General features: G+C 46.3%; 7 protein-coding genes across 7 annotated transcripts; all 7 read left to right on the top strand.

Moving 5' to 3' along the window:
* Positions 1-527: 527 nt before the first annotated feature.
* N7478_005983 (uncharacterized protein) lies at positions 528-1,672 on the top strand (the record flags this gene model as incomplete). Its single annotated transcript, XM_056922197.1, has 3 exons — positions 528-703; positions 761-806; positions 866-1,672. The coding sequence occupies 3 exons, from the start codon at positions 528-530 to the stop codon at positions 1,670-1,672; spliced, it is 1,029 nt and encodes a 342-aa protein (XP_056780234.1).
* An 896-nt stretch (positions 1,673-2,568) lies between these two features.
* Positions 2,569-4,486, top strand: N7478_005982 (allantoate permease family MFS transporter; the record flags this gene model as incomplete). The annotated part of the gene is made up of 6 exons (XM_056922196.1): positions 2,569-2,712; positions 2,791-2,870; positions 2,926-3,106; positions 3,191-3,739; positions 3,832-4,129; positions 4,188-4,486. 6 exons carry the CDS (start codon positions 2,569-2,571, stop codon positions 4,484-4,486), a joined length of 1,551 nt encoding a protein of 516 aa, XP_056780233.1.
* A 930-nt stretch (positions 4,487-5,416) lies between these two features.
* Positions 5,417-6,958, top strand: N7478_005981 (PP2C family serine/threonine-protein phosphatase; the record flags this gene model as incomplete). The annotated part of the gene is made up of 1 exon (XM_056922195.1): positions 5,417-6,958. The coding sequence occupies one exon, from the start codon at positions 5,417-5,419 to the stop codon at positions 6,956-6,958; it is 1,542 nt and encodes a 513-aa protein (XP_056780232.1).
* Positions 6,959-9,216: 2,258 nt separating this feature from the next.
* Positions 9,217-10,736, top strand: N7478_005980 (haloacid dehalogenase-like hydrolase; the record flags this gene model as incomplete). Its single annotated transcript, XM_056922194.1, has 2 exons — positions 9,217-9,709; positions 9,775-10,736. The coding sequence occupies 2 exons, from the start codon at positions 9,217-9,219 to the stop codon at positions 10,734-10,736; spliced, it is 1,455 nt and encodes a 484-aa protein (XP_056780231.1).
* Positions 10,737-12,217: 1,481 nt separating this feature from the next.
* N7478_005979 (uncharacterized protein) lies at positions 12,218-12,976 on the top strand (the record flags this gene model as incomplete). The annotated part of the gene is made up of 3 exons (XM_056922193.1): positions 12,218-12,255; positions 12,535-12,742; positions 12,935-12,976. 3 exons carry the CDS (start codon positions 12,218-12,220, stop codon positions 12,974-12,976), a joined length of 288 nt encoding a protein of 95 aa, XP_056780230.1.
* Positions 12,977-14,018: 1,042 nt separating this feature from the next.
* Positions 14,019-15,034, top strand: N7478_005978 (uncharacterized protein; the record flags this gene model as incomplete). Its single annotated transcript, XM_056922192.1, has 2 exons — positions 14,019-14,262; positions 14,313-15,034. 2 exons carry the CDS (start codon positions 14,019-14,021, stop codon positions 15,032-15,034), a joined length of 966 nt encoding a protein of 321 aa, XP_056780229.1.
* A 261-nt stretch (positions 15,035-15,295) lies between these two features.
* N7478_005977 (uncharacterized protein) lies at positions 15,296-15,625 on the top strand (the record flags this gene model as incomplete). The annotated part of the gene is made up of 1 exon (XM_056922191.1): positions 15,296-15,625. The coding sequence occupies one exon, from the start codon at positions 15,296-15,298 to the stop codon at positions 15,623-15,625; it is 330 nt and encodes a 109-aa protein (XP_056780228.1).
* Positions 15,626-17,026: the final 1,401 nt, after the last annotated feature.

Here is a 17,026-nt window from a genome sequence, read left to right as displayed (position 1 = left end):
CTGACCTTGTGTTCTCAGATCCAAGATGCTCGGCAGCTAATGCAGCGATGCTGGGAAGAAAATCTTCCGTGGGTTGCATTGGCTAGTGGTGAATTCTTCGGGTAGAGGTGTGCGTGAGTACCTTCACTTGAGGCTATAAAGGGACCCCCGAGGCATCAACGTCCACAGCAACTCACGTGTCCAGTCCTGCCATCCACATTGATGTTCAAGTGAGAGAACCAGGATTCAAGTGATCTATGACTATTTTGGAAAGCGATTTTATTTATTCTGCAACTGCTTTTGCTATTCAATCAATATTTGTTCTCGAGTCTACCTGGCCTAGATAAGACCAATATAATTCACTCATGTAGATTGATCACCCATTTCTCCATCTTGGACTCTGTTCACATCACAAATCACCTTCAACCCACATATTCAAACCTTAAGAAACCTTCACCGACTTCATCTCAACTCCACTTCGTCCCATCTTAACACCTTTTGGTTTCCATTCTCCACAGTCCTTTGAAGCCCTTGAACCCATCTTCAGCATGTCGGATAAGGCCGGGCTCAAGCCCAGATACGGTTTGGATTATTCTCGCGACCCAGCAAAGGACATTGTTGCGTTATTTGGCTTAGACAACAATCACCCCGCCAAGGTTCTCGCCAGGCATAACTCGTCTTTGTTAGACGAGGCTCCGGATCTGGTTGCCCTTGAACCAAAAAGGTTAGTATACCCAGCAATTTATCATAAGAGAGTACACTATCTGACGACACTCTACAGAACCATCTCGCTTTACGTTTCTTCTGATCCCTGCGACAACAACGAGGTTGGCTCATCACGAAAATGACATTCCTATATTGTTAAACCCCACTGACGCGTGAAAAGAATTTGATCATCGACCAAGCCATAGATACCAAATATCTGACCCAAAACGAGGAGAACACGCGTGTGGACGAGAAGGAAATGTCTTCAGAACTACTATGGCGCATGGCGGGTGCCAGTCCCTTTTCGTCGATCAAAGAGTTGGTCCAGGCTGGCAAAAACACCTCACGTCTGTGGAAAGTTCCGATGGAAGATAACTTGTTACTAAACTACGGCATTCGTTACATTCCTTCTCATGAAGCCTCTGCTCCCACCCAGCGAACCGTGATCATCGAGGGATTTCCTTCCGACTCTACTCTTACAGAAGTGCTATCTTGGGTGCGGGGTGGTCAAGTTTTCGCAGCGTCCCTGATGAATACCACCCCAATCACTGGTTATGAAAGTGCGATGGTCACTTTTCTGACTGGAGAGAGTACTCTGCGATTTGCGGAAATGATTGTCAATGAAACCGATACTTCACTCCCAGAGGGAGTGACTGTTCGATTCCTGGAGACCCCTACTTATCCGATCTCTGGAAAACTTCAGAAGACGATCGAAGACAAAAAGGCGACTCGCTGTCTTCTTTTGCAAGGTCGCATTGAAGAAGCTCATCAGGCTTTCTGGAAGCTGAAAAAGAAGCTCCCTTGTAAGCAATATGTCGATTGTATTGCCAAGAAGAAGCAGCGAGTGTTTCATTTCCCCTCCATCAAGCTAGCCCTGTGGGCCTACGAGGAGCTTTGCAAGGATTCCGAATTCGGGCCTGAAAGTGTCTGCTTCCACGCAGACCCTTGCTCTGACCCTACCACAACTTCCGCCTTTAGTAATAGCTAGTAGCCAGAGTGCATGCAGCCTATTTGTGCTCGCATCTTTTTCGCGCCGGGGAATTTTCATCCTGTCCCTCAGTTTTCAGATATTCAAAGAACATCATCCGATTTTCGGAAATTACACAAATCCCCACGGTTCCATATTCCAGTTCAATATCGGCATAAACAAGCCAAGCTTCAATAGAACGGCTACCCGTTATTCGCTGTGTAGAATCCCGAAGTACAGTAAAACGGAGTCGGCCCCCCGCAATAAAAACGTGGAGACCAATCAAGTTCCGAAGTTCTCCCCGATCCCCACGAACGCAAATCCCCCAGAATTGAGTCGCGGGATGAGAAAAGGTCAGCACAATGGTATACTCCAGATGTCCCACTATATACATTGAAATATACAATATACATATCGATTTGTCAATTCCAATACGAGTTATGCAGGTCTAAAGCTAGATCTTCCTTTAAATTATACCTCCCCTCGGCATTTGGTTGCCACCACCGAACATTCATTCCGTAGACCCCTGATCGGGTATCCCCCACGTAGATCAGACTTTTGCAATGCCGATCATTGATGAACTGGGATAGAACGTGACCCTGCGCCAGTTTTTCTCCAGTTTTTCTCCAATAAACTTCCTATGCAGACGCAAAATCCGTCTCCTTTGATTGGTGTAAGCTTCTAACCCCTTGGCACTGAAGAGCATTATTCAGCTCACTCACAGACATACAGTAACTTATTCCCCCGCTCCGCTAGCCCGCCGACCGCTGGTCCGCTCGTAAATCCCGTTTCTTTCACTATTTATACCCCGCTTCGGTCCCGTGCAGTTCTTCCTTGTTCCTTGCATGACATGCGCATCTACCGGTAAGGGAGGGAAAGAAACTACAAAAGATCAAGTTCGCCAAGCGTTGAACAAGATGGCTGAGTCAACGGACAAGCCAAGCCTGGAGAACGTCTCGCATGTTTCAGATCCAGAAAAAGTTTTGAATGCCAATGCAGAGAAGCTTTTGAGGCTCGAGGACCCTGACGCGGGACTCAGTGACGAAGAACGTGCGAAAATTGTATGTGATTATCTACCCGGAGACCGGATTCAGAGTGATTTCTTCAGAGACTAATAATATTTCTTTGAGAAATAATAGGATCGGAAGCTATTATGGAAGCTCGATATCCGACTTGTTCCCTGGCTCAGTTTACTATACTTAGCTTCGTTTCTCGATAGGTTTGCTTGCGCCCCCTGTTGCGACAAAGAAAACCTCAGATCTGACTTAATGCAGAACAAATATCGGCAATGCCAAAATTGATGGTCTGAGCAAAGACTTGGGCATGTCAGGCCCCCAGTACAATGCGACTCTAACAATCTTCTTCGTTTCGTACTCGGTTTTTGAGCCCTTGACGAATATTCTGCTCAAGCGCTTGCGCCCGAGCATCTTCATTCCAATCATCATGATTTCCTGGGTAAATACCCATTCTCCTTTGTTTTTTGAGCTACAATCGCTCAAGGAATTTCTTTGATTCTAACCTTTTGCTACAATTAAATAGGGCATCTGCATGACGCTAATGGGTCTCGTTCACAATTATGCTGGACTAATGGCTGTACGCTGGTTCTTGGGTCTAAGTGAAGCTGGACTCTTCCCAGGAGTAAGCTATTTCTTATCATGCTGGTACAAGCGCTCCGAGTTTGGTGTTCGCATGGCAATCTTTTTCTCCGCAGCCGCATTAGCCGGCTCTTTTGGTGGGCTGTTGGCAGCCGCTATTTCCAAGATGGATGGCATTGGAGGCAAAAAAGGGTGGTCTTGGATCTTCATCCTTGAGGGATTGGCTACAGTCGTCATTGGTGTAGCCTCCTTCTGGTGTGTCTATGATTTCCCCGATCAAGCCAAATTTCTGTCCGAGCAGGATCGAGCTCGTGTTATTCGTCGTCTCGCTCTAGATCAGCAGTCAAGTGCTGAGCATGAAGAGTTTAAAATGTCCTACTTCTGGGCAAGTGTGAAAGACTGGAAGACTTGGCTCGGTGCTATTATCTATATGGGAGCGGATGGCTCGCTATATGCTTTCTCCCTGTTTGTGCCGACGATCATTAGTGAACTAGTAAGTCTATCCCTTGGTTTCTGGCTACTGAATACTCCAATACTAACTTGAGTTTGCAGGGTAAATACCATCCTTTGAGCTATTATGTATAGATCCTCGCAGAAACTGATTTTTATGATATAGGCTACAGCTCCATTCGCGCACAGCTCCTGAGTGTGCCCCCTTATGCCGCCGCCGCTATCCTGACTATCAGTATTGGTTTCATTGCAGATCGTACAAGACAGCGAGGACTTTGCAATATCGCAACTTCCATGCTCGGAATTGTGGGCTTTGCTATGCTACTGGGATGCGAGTCGCCCGGCGGTCGGTATGCAGGAACATTCCTTGGTGCGATGGGGATTTACCCGGGAATCGCCAATACGATCTCATGGGCAAGTAACAACATTGAGGGTATGTAACCAATTCAAAACTGGTTTCAATATAGGTCAGATGACTAACTATCAAATAGGAGTGTACAAGCGTGGTGTTTCTTTGGGATTCATTATTGGCTGGGGAAATCTTAACGGCATCGTCTCCTCCAACATCTACCGTGATGCGGATGCTCCACGCTATTATCCTGGGCACGGCGTTGTTCTGTCTTATCTGGTTTTGTTTTTGTTTGGCGGCTCGATCGTGCAGTATTTCCTGTTGCGACGAGAGAATGCTAAACGACGCCGTGGCGACCGAGATAAATTGATCGAAGGCTTGGACCAACGCGAAATTGAAGAGCTCGGTGATAAGCGTCCTGATTTCATCTACACTCTATAAGAGAGGGTGGAGGGCGTCTTTGTTTAGAGCACAGAGCCTGCAATTGAACTTCTGGAATTTTATTTAGGATCTACTAAGTTATATCTTACGGATTTACAATCACTTCCAACCAAGGTCCACGTCATACATTACAGGTAGTGATTGCACTCGCATAATGCCCAAGACTCTTACCTAAAAGCCATGGAAGTGTTTTTTTTTCTGGTATAGGTCTATGCTTCAATGTTGTTTGCATCATATTCTTTCATGATTCCATTATTTGGTTAGTGATACTCGAATTTTTAAGATGTTACTAGTATTAATCTTTCTAAGTACATATCATGATCGGGAACATTATGTGACGCTTGGCCGTTTTGCTCCAGTCTTTTAAACATCCAGCCTCAGCCTTGTCATATAATAACCGAATATTAATTGTATTACAGACCATTGCTGTAGCGATAGGAAACTGAAAGAAAAAAGAAGAAAAAGGAGGGCCCAAGCCGCGATTCGACCGCGGGGCCTCTCACATTTAGATCTCAGCCAGGAGTTGTGGCCCACTTGGTGTTAGTTTTGTTATCGCCGGGAGTGTCGATAAGGCATGTTGGCGATCCACGTGACTGGGTTATGTCTAGACCTTCACTGTTAGGTAGCTAATAAGAACATCATCCTTCTCCTGACTTCCTCTTACAACAAAGTACTATATATAAGTGAGAATCGTCCCATCAGCGCCCGGGCACTGTGTGATGAAATTTCTCGGACCCGATCTTTAACTCACTACTACGCTAAAACCTCCTACCTGTTGATCCTGGCTACCCCTTGATTCAGGCGTTTAGCTGTTTGTATCTTGTACCTTTTTCGCAATTCCGGAAGGATCAGCAGAAATATTGTTCCAAAAAATCTAGAAGATCAAAAAACCAGGCGTTCCACTTTGCTGAACACCGATCTCTGAGTTCCATGTTCTCCTCCATCTTAGCGGGCGCTCGGGCTCGGCCGCGCCTTGGTCGTGTGACCACGTCAGCCAGATGTTTCTACACATCAAAGACAAACGCACCGAACCGGACTAGAAACATCATTATTGGAGGCGTGATCAGTGCCCCGGCTTTTTGGTGGGCATCGTCTTCTCGGGACAGCCACAAGGTGCCGCGATTAGATAGTTCCCCGACTGACCAACTGTCTTTTGAGCCAAGCCTTTCAAAAAACGAAGTGACCCAGATAATTACACAAAATGCCTATTCGAAGGCTGTTCATACCGTGCCTGGTGTCAAGAAGTACGAAGGCACTCAAGTGGCCTCTAACAGTCCCTGTGAGGATCGCTTCTTTCATGGCCAGCTACCATCCCCGCTCAAGGATGGGGAGCAATGGATGGCCTGGGCCGTTTTTGACGGGCATGCAGGCTGGCAAACGGCAGAGCTTCTGAAACATAAACTTCTGCCATATGTGCGACATAGTCTAGAGCGGCTTGAATCTCCTCCTGGCGGGGAGGGCCTGCCACAAGACATGGTCCAGCGAGCACTTGTAGAAGCGTTTTCGAACCTCGATGTCTCAATTTTTAAGACAGCTGAGGAAGCATCTCGAAGCAATGAACCACTACAGGAAAGAGTTAGGAAAATGGAGCCCGCGTTTGCAGGGTCATGCGCTTTACTATCACTTTACGACTCTAGCACAGGCACACTGCATGTGGCCTGTACCGGCGACTCTAGAGCTGTGCTGGGTCAACAAAGACATGATGGCAGTTGGGAAGCTATTCCTTTATCGGTTGATCAAACGGGAAGCAACGAAGAGGAAATTGCAAGACTGCAGAAAGAACATCCCAATGAAGATACTATGGTCAAAGACGGACGGGTATTAGGCCTGATGGTATCTCGCGCTTTCGGTGACAGTCGGTGGAAGTGGTCTTTGGAGTTCCAAAAAGAGATGCAAGAACGGTTCTACGGACCCGCACCCTTAACGCCTAGATATGATGTTCAAACGCCACCGTACATCACTGCAGAGCCTGTAGTGACCAGTACGAAGATTGATCCTAGTAAACCGTCTTTCTTGATCATGGCAAGCGATGGATTGTGGGATAGTTTGTCCAACGGACAGGCAGTCGGGTTAGTGGGCAAATGGCTAGGATCTCCAAATGGAGAAACAGGAAAGAGCCATCAGTCTACACAGACAGATAAACCTCTTGATTTTGACCTGCTTCAGAAAAACGGACAGGAGAGGTTCATAGAGGAGCGGACGACCATTGAAGATAAGAATGCAGCAGTACATTTGACTCGCAATTCTCTCGGTGGGAACAACCACGAGTTAATCGCAGGGCGACTTGCTCTTGGCTCTCCGTTTTCCCGATATGCACGCGACGATATTACTGTTCAGGTCGTTTTCTTCCATGACCTAGATCACGGAAAAAAGTCTCTCAAGTTGAGAGCACCAGTCGCTCCAGCTATGGCGCAGACCATACCACGCGTTGGTGCACCACTTTACCCACATGAGAGTCATGGTAGTAAATGATTGAATTCAAGTTTCCATTCCAATTCACACCGAGGTATTTTCAGGGACGTCCGTTTCACTTAGTAACATAGTGCATCCTTTCACGGAGGAGACCACTCCGTAGCGAGTTGTAGTGGATTATCTAGTCCAGCCCGGCAGTGCACGACGGTTGAATCGTGGTATCCACGGAGAAACCACGGCGATCTATAGCACTAAGTAATCAGTGCATAGGCAACACGGCTGGGGCGTCCAATAGACTGAAGCCTAAGAGCCAATGGTCCAGCGGTGACGCAAACTCTATCAAGTATTCGGCGTGCTTTTGACGCCGGATCTACTTAGGAACCGAAAAACCAGCCCTTGACTAATTACAACATGCGGGATTTAATTGCTTTCATTTCACGTTGATCGTGCATGCAGAATGCTTTTCCGAGGCCTAGCAACATCAGTAGCGCTATAGAAATCTTGGTCAAGGAGGGGAGGGGTAGTGGGGTCAAAGTGTTGCGCGAATGCACAATTTCGGACCGCGATAAAGCGATAAAGGGCCTGTGTGGTGGGGGTCAAGCATGTGCAGGATTGCAATATGGCATATGTAAAAAGGGGACTATCTAATCTACACTGTATTGAATGTATACCTAGTCGCGGGTTTTGATGTCTACGTACTCCGTAGAGATGGATCTGAGTTGTGGCGTTCTCTGCTAACTTTTTATTATTGTTATTATTATTTTCTTTTTTGAAAAAGGGGTTTGTTTTGGAAATCTAGATTTTTTTGATATTTTTGGAATTTCAACAGAACATTTATTCGAATTTAATTTAATTTAAATTTCCATTTTATTTTGACGATTTTCTGATTAGGGATGAAAGAGAGTCACCGCGCGCTGTATAAGGAATGAGGGACCCGAGAATCCACGAAACGAACCAAAACTGTCTGGGCTAGCCCAACATCAGAAGCGCCCAAGCCCCGGGAAAACATTAAACCCGGATGGTAAGGCACCCGAAAACGTCCGATTGTTCCCTTCCCCCTTAAACTTGGTCAAAGCTGCACGTACATTGGTCGGCATCGTCGGCATTATGTCATCATGGACGGCGATGGAGACGGGAACAGACCTCCAGATCATCCAATCACCTCGCTTCTAGATTGAACACTCATCTAACATACCGAGCCCTAGGGATTTTGTTTCGGGATGGCTTTGACCCTTCAACGCCACCGAAGGCTTCGGGAACCATCTGAACCATGCCGAGACACCAAAGAGAAGAACTCTCTTTTCCTGTATATATTGACTATATTGAAATCTCTTCATCGCGTGTATACGCCCTGCATTGCTTGCAACTTGCGGGAGCCCGCATGTTACATCTCCGACGCCCCCTTTATCCACCTCACGGGTGGTGTGGTGGATCTGAAATCCACCGATATCCACAAAAACGTCTCCTTTCCGGTTAGCCCGCAATGGGTAAACCCGGAGGATTGGGAAGCAGAGGTCGAATGCATGGGCGATTATTGGCGTGTATTGCTACGTCATCGAAATTGATTATCAGGGACTTTTGGAGGGGTCAAATCGTGATGATTTTCACTCTAATATTGTAAAAAGTTGAAGACCTCAAACGCAGGATGCAATAATAAAATAGAGGTTATAGGCAAGGAAAGAGAACTATAGCGGTCAAAGTTCTCTATGAGGGGAAACTTGCCCGAGTGGCCAGCAGCAAGCTTAATCTAACATCCCACTATCCTTACTTGTACATGTACATTGCTTTCTTTAGATCTCAAGGTTTCGGGTGACGTCAACATTTTATAAAACGTTCAAAAAATTATTTCCCCATATGCATTCCATGTTGTTGTTCTCGGACTTCCATTCAAAGATGATCGGGATGCTCAATGCCACGTCACTATACATTCCCCCATTTTTTTTATTTGTCTTGAGTGGTCTTGAACTGGCCTAGTTAGTCTATGTTGAGACAATCGGGCGTTTGAACGGACGTTGGCCGTATAATGAAAACATGAAGCCCAAAAAAATTTATGGATCCACCATTCACATCTCGTAAAACCGGGACTACTTCTTACGGGAACCGATCAGCGCGTCATCTTTTATAAAACGGGTCCTAGGTCGTCATCGGCTGAATACTGTTCTTCGGTACTCTGCTCCGTGACCCATTTTTGAGGGGTCTATTAAACACTGCCAAAATCCTTTCCCATACATATACTCCATCTGTACCCCATTTTTCTGTCGACTCTTCAAATAGTTCAACCTTCCAACGGATTCTTCTAACAACACACATTGCCCAACATGACTCGTTTCTCTGACGCTGATCTGGGTGTTGAATCCGCCCCTCCCGGCGAAGCTCGTGCTGGCGATGTGCAGGCCGCTCGCTCCCCACTTGATGGTACAAGCATCGCTATCCCTACCCAGGATGGCGAGACTATTGAGATTCCTGCTACTCGCAGCTCAATGAGCGGTACCTCCGCCATGATGCATCACCTCAGCTTGGGTCCTTCCACAAGGGACCGCCGTGGCTCTCGCAACTCCTTTGGAACTTCTCTCCCTATTCCCCGCTCACCGCGCATGTCGCGAAGCTCGCGTCTGTCTCGTGCCTCCCGCCCTAGCGTTATCAGCAAGGATATCATGGCTTCGCAGGTGCAAGATCTTTCTCCCGAGAAGGTGGCTGCCGTGAAGAACATGGCTTTTGCCTTCGACATTGACGGTGTGCTGGTTCACGGAAACAACTACATTCAGGAGGGTCGCGAAGTCATGAAGATGCTGAACGGTGACAACGAGCTTGGTAAGTTAATATAAGTGACCAAAAAGATCAAAGATCGGCTCACTAACGATAACAAATCCTAATAGGCATCACATTCCCTTACATTCTTTTGACCAACGGCGGTGGTAAGACCGAGCAGGCTCGGACTGAACAGCTGTCCGAGATTCTTGACCACCCCGTCCACCTCGACCAGTTCATTCAGTCTCACACCCCCATGCAGGCTCTTTCTGAGTACTACGACAATGTGTTGGTTCTCGGTGGTGAGGGCTACAAGATCCGTGACGTTGCTGAGCAATACGGATTCAAGAATGTCATTCACCCCAAGGACATTGTTGCCTGGGACCCTACGATTTCTCCCCAGGGTCGATTCACCGAATGGGACAAGGAGCACGCCAAGCCCCGCGACTTCTCCAAGTTCAAATTCGACGCCATTCTCTGCTTCGCCGAATCATGGGACCAAATGACCGACTTCCAGATCATCAACGATCTCCTCATGTCCGAAGACGGATACCTCCTGACCCGCACCAAGAACCCCAAGGAACACAAGCACATCCCCATCTACTTCTCACAGGGTGATCTGCTCTGCCCCACCGAGCACAAGGGACCCCCACGTCTGCACCTGGGTGCCTTCCGTCTCGGTGTTGAGGCCATGTACAAGGCTACATCCGGTAACGACCTCGAGCGTGTTCTGTACGGTAAGCCCGAGCGCGCTACCTACATCTACGCCGACGAGGTTATGGCCGACTGGATGGAGGATCTGCACGGCGAGAAGAAGCTGCCCAAGAACATTTACATGGTTGGTGACAACCCCGCCTCCGATATCGTCGGTGGTAACATGTATGGCTGGAACACCTGTCTTGTCCGCACTGGTGTCTTCCAGGGTGGTGAGAATGATGAGGAGAACCCCGCCAACTTCGGTGTGTTCAAGAATGTTAAGGAGGCTGTCTGGACAGCTATCCGCAAAGAGCTTGGTGATGACTTCAAGTTCAAGTGGGATCCTAAGCTGAACCCCGTTACCGGCGGTAACTCTCAATCCGCTATTGAGTAAAGTTGAACGGGAAAGCAAAAAGCATAATAATATCAAAAGAACAAAAACAGTCATTGGGAACATAATACCGGAATCTCATGTTGAGATGCACAAACCAGTGCTTTGCGTTGAATTTACTGTTGAACGAGTTATGGATTTTGTTTACTATATACCACGAATAGAAGAGCAGAGAACGAAGTTTCATTGACCATCTTTCAATCTTTCCCTTGAACTGAATCCTTGACTTAATAAGATTATAACATAGTACCAATCAACACAACGTAGGAAGTATATTTGAAAGCCATAAGAGATACCAGAAGTGGCAAAGATCTTCACAGTCACCTAAAGTCACGCTGCCGTGAGACATCATGCGGCTCTGGGCCCACCAATATCGTCTCCCCCGCTTCCAAGTTTCCGGCCCCATGAGAATAGCACCTTCAATCTCAGCTCAAGACTTGAGACCTCTATCACAGTACCACAAACCACCCGAAAGAAGTGTGTCTAGCCTACAGATCTTATTCCTCTACACGATGACTGACAATATGTGTTTAGTAGTGGTAATCTACGGGTGTACCTAGCACTACTTTATAATATACACACTGAAAATGTTTGATTGGGTGAAGCATAAAAAGCCTTCCGATACCGAGTCAACAATAGGTCTCACTACTGAGTTGACGACTAAAGAAGTTTAAGATCGATCTAAAAACGAGGGGAAGACCCAGAAGCGGTTCTCTAAGGAACATAGCAAGCGGGTACGTGCGCGGGAGAAGGAACTGGAGAGAAAGAGAAATGGAAACCCTAATAGATTCTACATATATCTACAGTGAAGGGGAGCTTTTATACACTTCAAGTTGGCAGGGGAGAAAGAGGAGCTTGATCTAGATTATTCGATGAATTCCAATGTTGTTTTGTTGAAACTTTCCTGCTATTCTTCAAGTTGTCTGAATCGCGTACATCCAAGATGATCATACTACTATGAACACTTCTCCAACAAGTATTATCATTTGACTTGAAACAGAAGAGTTTTCAATACATTCCTGCATTAATGGATAATTAAATCTTGCAATACGAAAGGTAGGTGAAACTGGTGGGTACCTATGCACCTGCAGTACTAGTAGTTTGTGGTAAAATTGTTAGTAACTATATCAAACAAATCCAGCGGGAGTACCCGTGATAAATAGGAACTCAAATCTACTAGATTTCAAGGGTTTCAACTCCTTGGCGGTCAGGGGGTTAATACTACTTGAGTGCATGGCCTAGGCTCGGATGATGCAACGCTGATGAGTCCATATCCGACTCGGAGTTCCAAGGTGGGTGTAACGCGATATTTTGCAAGAGCTGACCACGGTCACTTAGCCGCCGCAGCTGTTCAATGACGATTCAAAAGATACAATCAACCCAGAGAATCTTTGACTTCTCTTTTTTATAGCAAAACCCGAGTATCCTATTCTCAGTTGTCGATTGTCGATTAAAATGCAGGTTTTTGAATCTCGCTGTGCAATATGTGCATGGCGGAAACCAATAGCAAATTTGAAAAACGGTTAGTTATAAACATTTACAAAAGTGATTTCAGATTAAGGAAGCACGGCTGACGATAGAAGCTCAAACCTTTGGACCATCAGAGTCCCTCGATTGTCTCGGTGAGTTTCATCAATCTGTTTTATAGAAACCCAGACAATTCCTGTCTCTTATCCAGTTTTGAAAATTGCGGTTTCTGTGTTCGTTGAAGATGAAGACACATACATATCAGGCTTTGATTTAATCCATGGATCCAATATCCCAGATACACAACTTGGATATAGGATTCCTGGAAAACAAGTTACGTTGGATCTCCATGGCCGAAGTTTGAAGGGGTTCAAGACCAAAAGAATGGATATGCGGCCTTTCACACTATTGGCCTGGTAACAGACAATGACGAAGCTGCAGTACAAAGCTGGGCTGGTACTAGTGGCAAGTGGTGGAACCCTGAGAAATCTATGCGAGTAGGTTCAAATGATGAGATCGTGGCGATTTTTGGAGGCTTTCAGGTGAGCCAGTGACTTTACTCTTGCTTTTTCCGAACCAAATCATGTACGCATGAATATGTAAGAATTCAAGTTGACACCCCTCTGACTTGCAGGATCGAAAATTGGTAAAACTTGGAGTACGCTCAAGCTCCAACTCCACCGCCCCTGTCTCGTGATGCAAATGTCGATTCTTCTTATGTATCACATCTTTAGCTTTTGCAATATGTGACAGATTTGCTTATGACCGATTCTTAGATAAATACTTCCACTTCAACTCTTTCCCTTGAAGAATTCCAGAGTAAAGTATCCTCTCACAAAGCTTTTGAACAAGGATTCTTATGACCCTTTAGACATGTGAGTACAATGCTAATGGCAGGAATAAGATAAGTAGAATGACACAATTCAGAGATGATAGATAATCTGCATACGATAGCGAATGAGAAAGAGGACTGGATACTTTTTGCATTCGATAATCAAAGCATTTTTCCACTTGTTTTTCTATCTGTATAGAGATTACAATACAAATAATGGTATACTGCCCAGGTGGGCAGCAAAGACTTTTTATATGGCTGAGGGGTTGTTTCCCGCGGGGCGCTATCGTCTCCTATGCCTGGGCAAGAAGGCCCCGCATGCCCCTTTCGCTAAAATTCCGCCCCACCTGGACGAACAGTACGCCGGTCTAGACCAATGACCGGCAGATCACATAGTATATCAGCTCGCCTATTGTTCTTGCAGGGATATATTCAGCTGGAAACAACGAAGCTCGACTGTGGTAGAAGATCCATGACTGTTCCTCAGCTCATAACACATGCCGATATTCAAGCCTAGAGTTAATCATGGCATGTAGCACAACTGACGAAGTACAGACTACTGAAATTTAGATCTGACCGTATGAATGAGCTAAGCATATATGACGGAGGTTAGGGAATATTGATAATTTTTTGCACTATCCAATGCAGGGTGACGTCATTTTAATAGAACTCAGGTTTGCGCACATACACAAACACGAGCATAGCGAATCGACAGATGTCAAGAAGGGATGATCCTGCACGCACCGGGCTGACACGACGTCATCGCCAGTTTATATGGCTGATATAAATTAAACATTTCCTTTGAGAGCGGAATCTTTGTTCTTGGCTTTCATATGAACCCCCACAGCTGGCTCTGGAACAAGACGACCTGAAGAATATGCGCCTGCTATATTCTCATATTTAACATCAAGAAAACCGAACGCTTTGTCTCCTGTGGATACTTGTTCTTCGAACGACGTCACCTCCCCCGCTTCCGCTGAAACGCAATGTCGTACTACGACGACCGCCGCTATGGCGAAGGCCATGGTCGCGACTATGGATATGCAGCAGATTATTATGATGAACACCCCGATAATCGGCGACGTGCCACACAACGTGAATATGGCTCACGTCAGGCACGCCGTCCAGCAGACCAATTTCGACGTCGAGCATCGTCAGTTGGTGGGGAATCCTCCTATTACCCAGAAAGTCGTTCCCAGCGGCGCTCGTCTCGCCCATACGAGGGTCATCGTGAGTCATTCAAATTTGGACTAATATTTTACAGAATGTTGTACTAACAGAAAGCCCCGTAGATTATCAACAGCCCGACAGCGGTTCTTCTTCATCCGAATCCAGCCGCTCATCCCGCCATCAAAATCGTCGCAAGTCCACAGGTGGGGCCTCTAGAGGCAGTGGCCATCAAGACAGGTATCGTAGCCGTGATCAAGGCCGCGAGGACAGCGAGTCCGATGAAGAACGGAATGACAGTGACCGTAATCAAGGCCATAGTAGCTTCTTACGCGACAAAGGTGAACAGCTCTTAATGCATGCAGCTCTCCCACTTTTAGCCGCCGGGGCTGCAGAGGCCTTCCGAACGCGCAAGCAACCCGGAGAATGGAGGGGAGACAAAGGGAAGCAGGTGATGTCGGCAGCTTTCACCAATGGATTGGTGAATAAGGATCCAAGCAAGCCTCAACATCACCATATCATGGATACTACACTTCCTGGCCTACATGAAGGTGCCCCCAGCCGTGAAGAGATAGCTGAGCTCCGGAGTCGAGCTGGTGGGAGCCGCAGGTCGAGCAATCTTAAAAAGGCTGCTGCGGCAGGTGTGATAGCATTCGCGGGAAAGGAACTCTATGATCGATATGGCCGCTCGCGATCTCAGGCACGGGGACATGACTACAACGATGACCGTCACAGGTCTAGGAAACGCAATCAGAGTGTCTCAGATGACCGGCGTCGTGGAGCACGTTCTCTAGACCGTGAAGAGCGTGATTACGAGAGAAGACCTCGAGGTTGACCCAGGGATGATTGATCCGACCATTGGGAAAGCTATTCTCCTTGCGACCGCCATACAGGGATTAAAATTGTCACTCTGACGGGTATTCGGATTGGGATATAGAAGAAAACAGCCATCCCAAAGATGATTGCGGGCACGAACAAGGCTCTTCAGATCTGGCTCGATCACGTTGTTTGAATGGGTACCCTAAGGATTACTGCTCGTACTTCGAGTTTGATTCCGATTTAGGAGATAGCTCAGTTGAAAGAGAAGACAAAGCAAATGAATTGTGATATACTGTTAACCTCTGGGCTAGACCCTGTGGCAACTGTCCTCGCCGCATACAAAGTCTACGACTCAGTGGATAAACGCAAGCATTGCATAAATCATCTGGAAGATGGCGGGATCACGCCTGATGAGACGCGCAAGGAGCCCATTAAAGCGAACACGATTGATACGGCCAGTATCGGTCTCGCCGCGCTGGGTATGAAGGGTGTGTATGGGGAATGGAATGAAGCGAACGAGAAGCGTAAGGAGACTCAAAACTTCCAATATGAGTGTCTTAGTCGTGGAGCGCAACTTGAACTTAAGCGCAGTCCCATATACTCTTAACCATTCAAACAGTTACAACGAAAGTTTTTACAAAGGACTGAGTATTTTATTAACCTAGGTCCTCCATACTATTGTACATCTAAATTTCGGTACTGTTATACGGACGTGCTAATAGGGAACATTCCATGTTACAGCCGCTCATCATTGGGGCAAAAGCCAAGGATTCTAGATCCAAGAATCTAGGACTGCTTCTCGGCTTATATAGCAGCCAGTCTCTTAACATCTAGGAGCCCTTGCTGGTGAGTTATTTCAAAAATTGAATCCCATAGTTGCCCCTCCTCCGGCAATAGCGCTCATAAGTTTCCCATGCATGCTTGTTATACTTAAAGGGGTTCGACTCCATCGCTACACTTTAATACCTGCCAATCTTCAGTAGCTTGCGTCTACTACTACCTTCGGGGTGTTTCCAAGGTTCAAGCACAACGAAAGTCTGTTAATATTGACGGTAATATAGTATGCAAGCCTCCAAGATTCCCATGGTATCAACAAATTTGGCCAATGTTATTTCTTAAAAGTGGTCCACAAAGCTTCTAAACTCTAAGCGATTCAAGATTCTGGTTGCGCTTGCACGAATCTAGCCTAGCAAACTTGGAACCAAACTGCTATTTTACGTTTATTTCAGATATAGAGGGTATATGAGCATAGATCTGATTTCTTCAGATAAAAAGGCCTAGTGAGTCTAATTGATTGTTATGGGCCACTACAACCAAGTCCTAGATATCGTTTAGTCTTAGCTATGGGGCAGCTTTGCTGTAATGCCACACAATACCTAGCCCTCTCAATTCGTGATGCATATCAACCCAAGGTAATGCACGGGTCGAGACCCTGCCTTAAGCCAATCGTGAATACGAGAGAACTTACCTTAACGTGAGGTGGAAATAAAGAACCATCTATTTTCTTGTTCAGCTAAAAGAGAGGGAGAAGATGGAATTCAAGATTCTGTGCGTCATGGGACTCTGGGGAAGTGGGGCATTTGAGAGTGGGTTAACCAATCAGCTAAACTCCCTTATATTCTAGATCGTATACATCGGCAGAGATAGCTACTTCCAAGGTTCACTTTTCATCACAAAAGAAAATCCACGGTAGCTTTAGGCCAAGCGGGATCTGGACTATAATCGAGCCCCAGCCTAAGTTATATATCGCATCGTACCACAAGAGCTTCGTACGACTAGTGTTCTGATGATGGGCATTTCGCCACGCGGAAAAGACGCCAAGGATCTATCCTATCCCAATACCAAGCAAATCAACCACGATCAATGATTCATTAACGATTGACTGAAGTGATCTAGATATCTTCAAGTAGTTATGTCTCCGGGTACGAGGCTATAGCAAAAGTTATAAAAGGACGACATTCCTCCCAGCACAATCTCCATTTCTAGATCAAATTACATCTACTGTTAT

This window comes from Penicillium angulare (assembly GCF_028827245.1).
Source record: "Penicillium angulare strain IBT 27051 chromosome Unknown utg000004l_segment0_segment0, whole genome shotgun sequence".
NCBI classification, from domain to species: Eukaryota; Fungi; Ascomycota; class Eurotiomycetes; order Eurotiales; family Aspergillaceae; genus Penicillium; species Penicillium angulare.
Note: the sequence above shows the minus strand (reverse complement) of the source record. Positions and strands in the feature narration are given on the sequence as shown.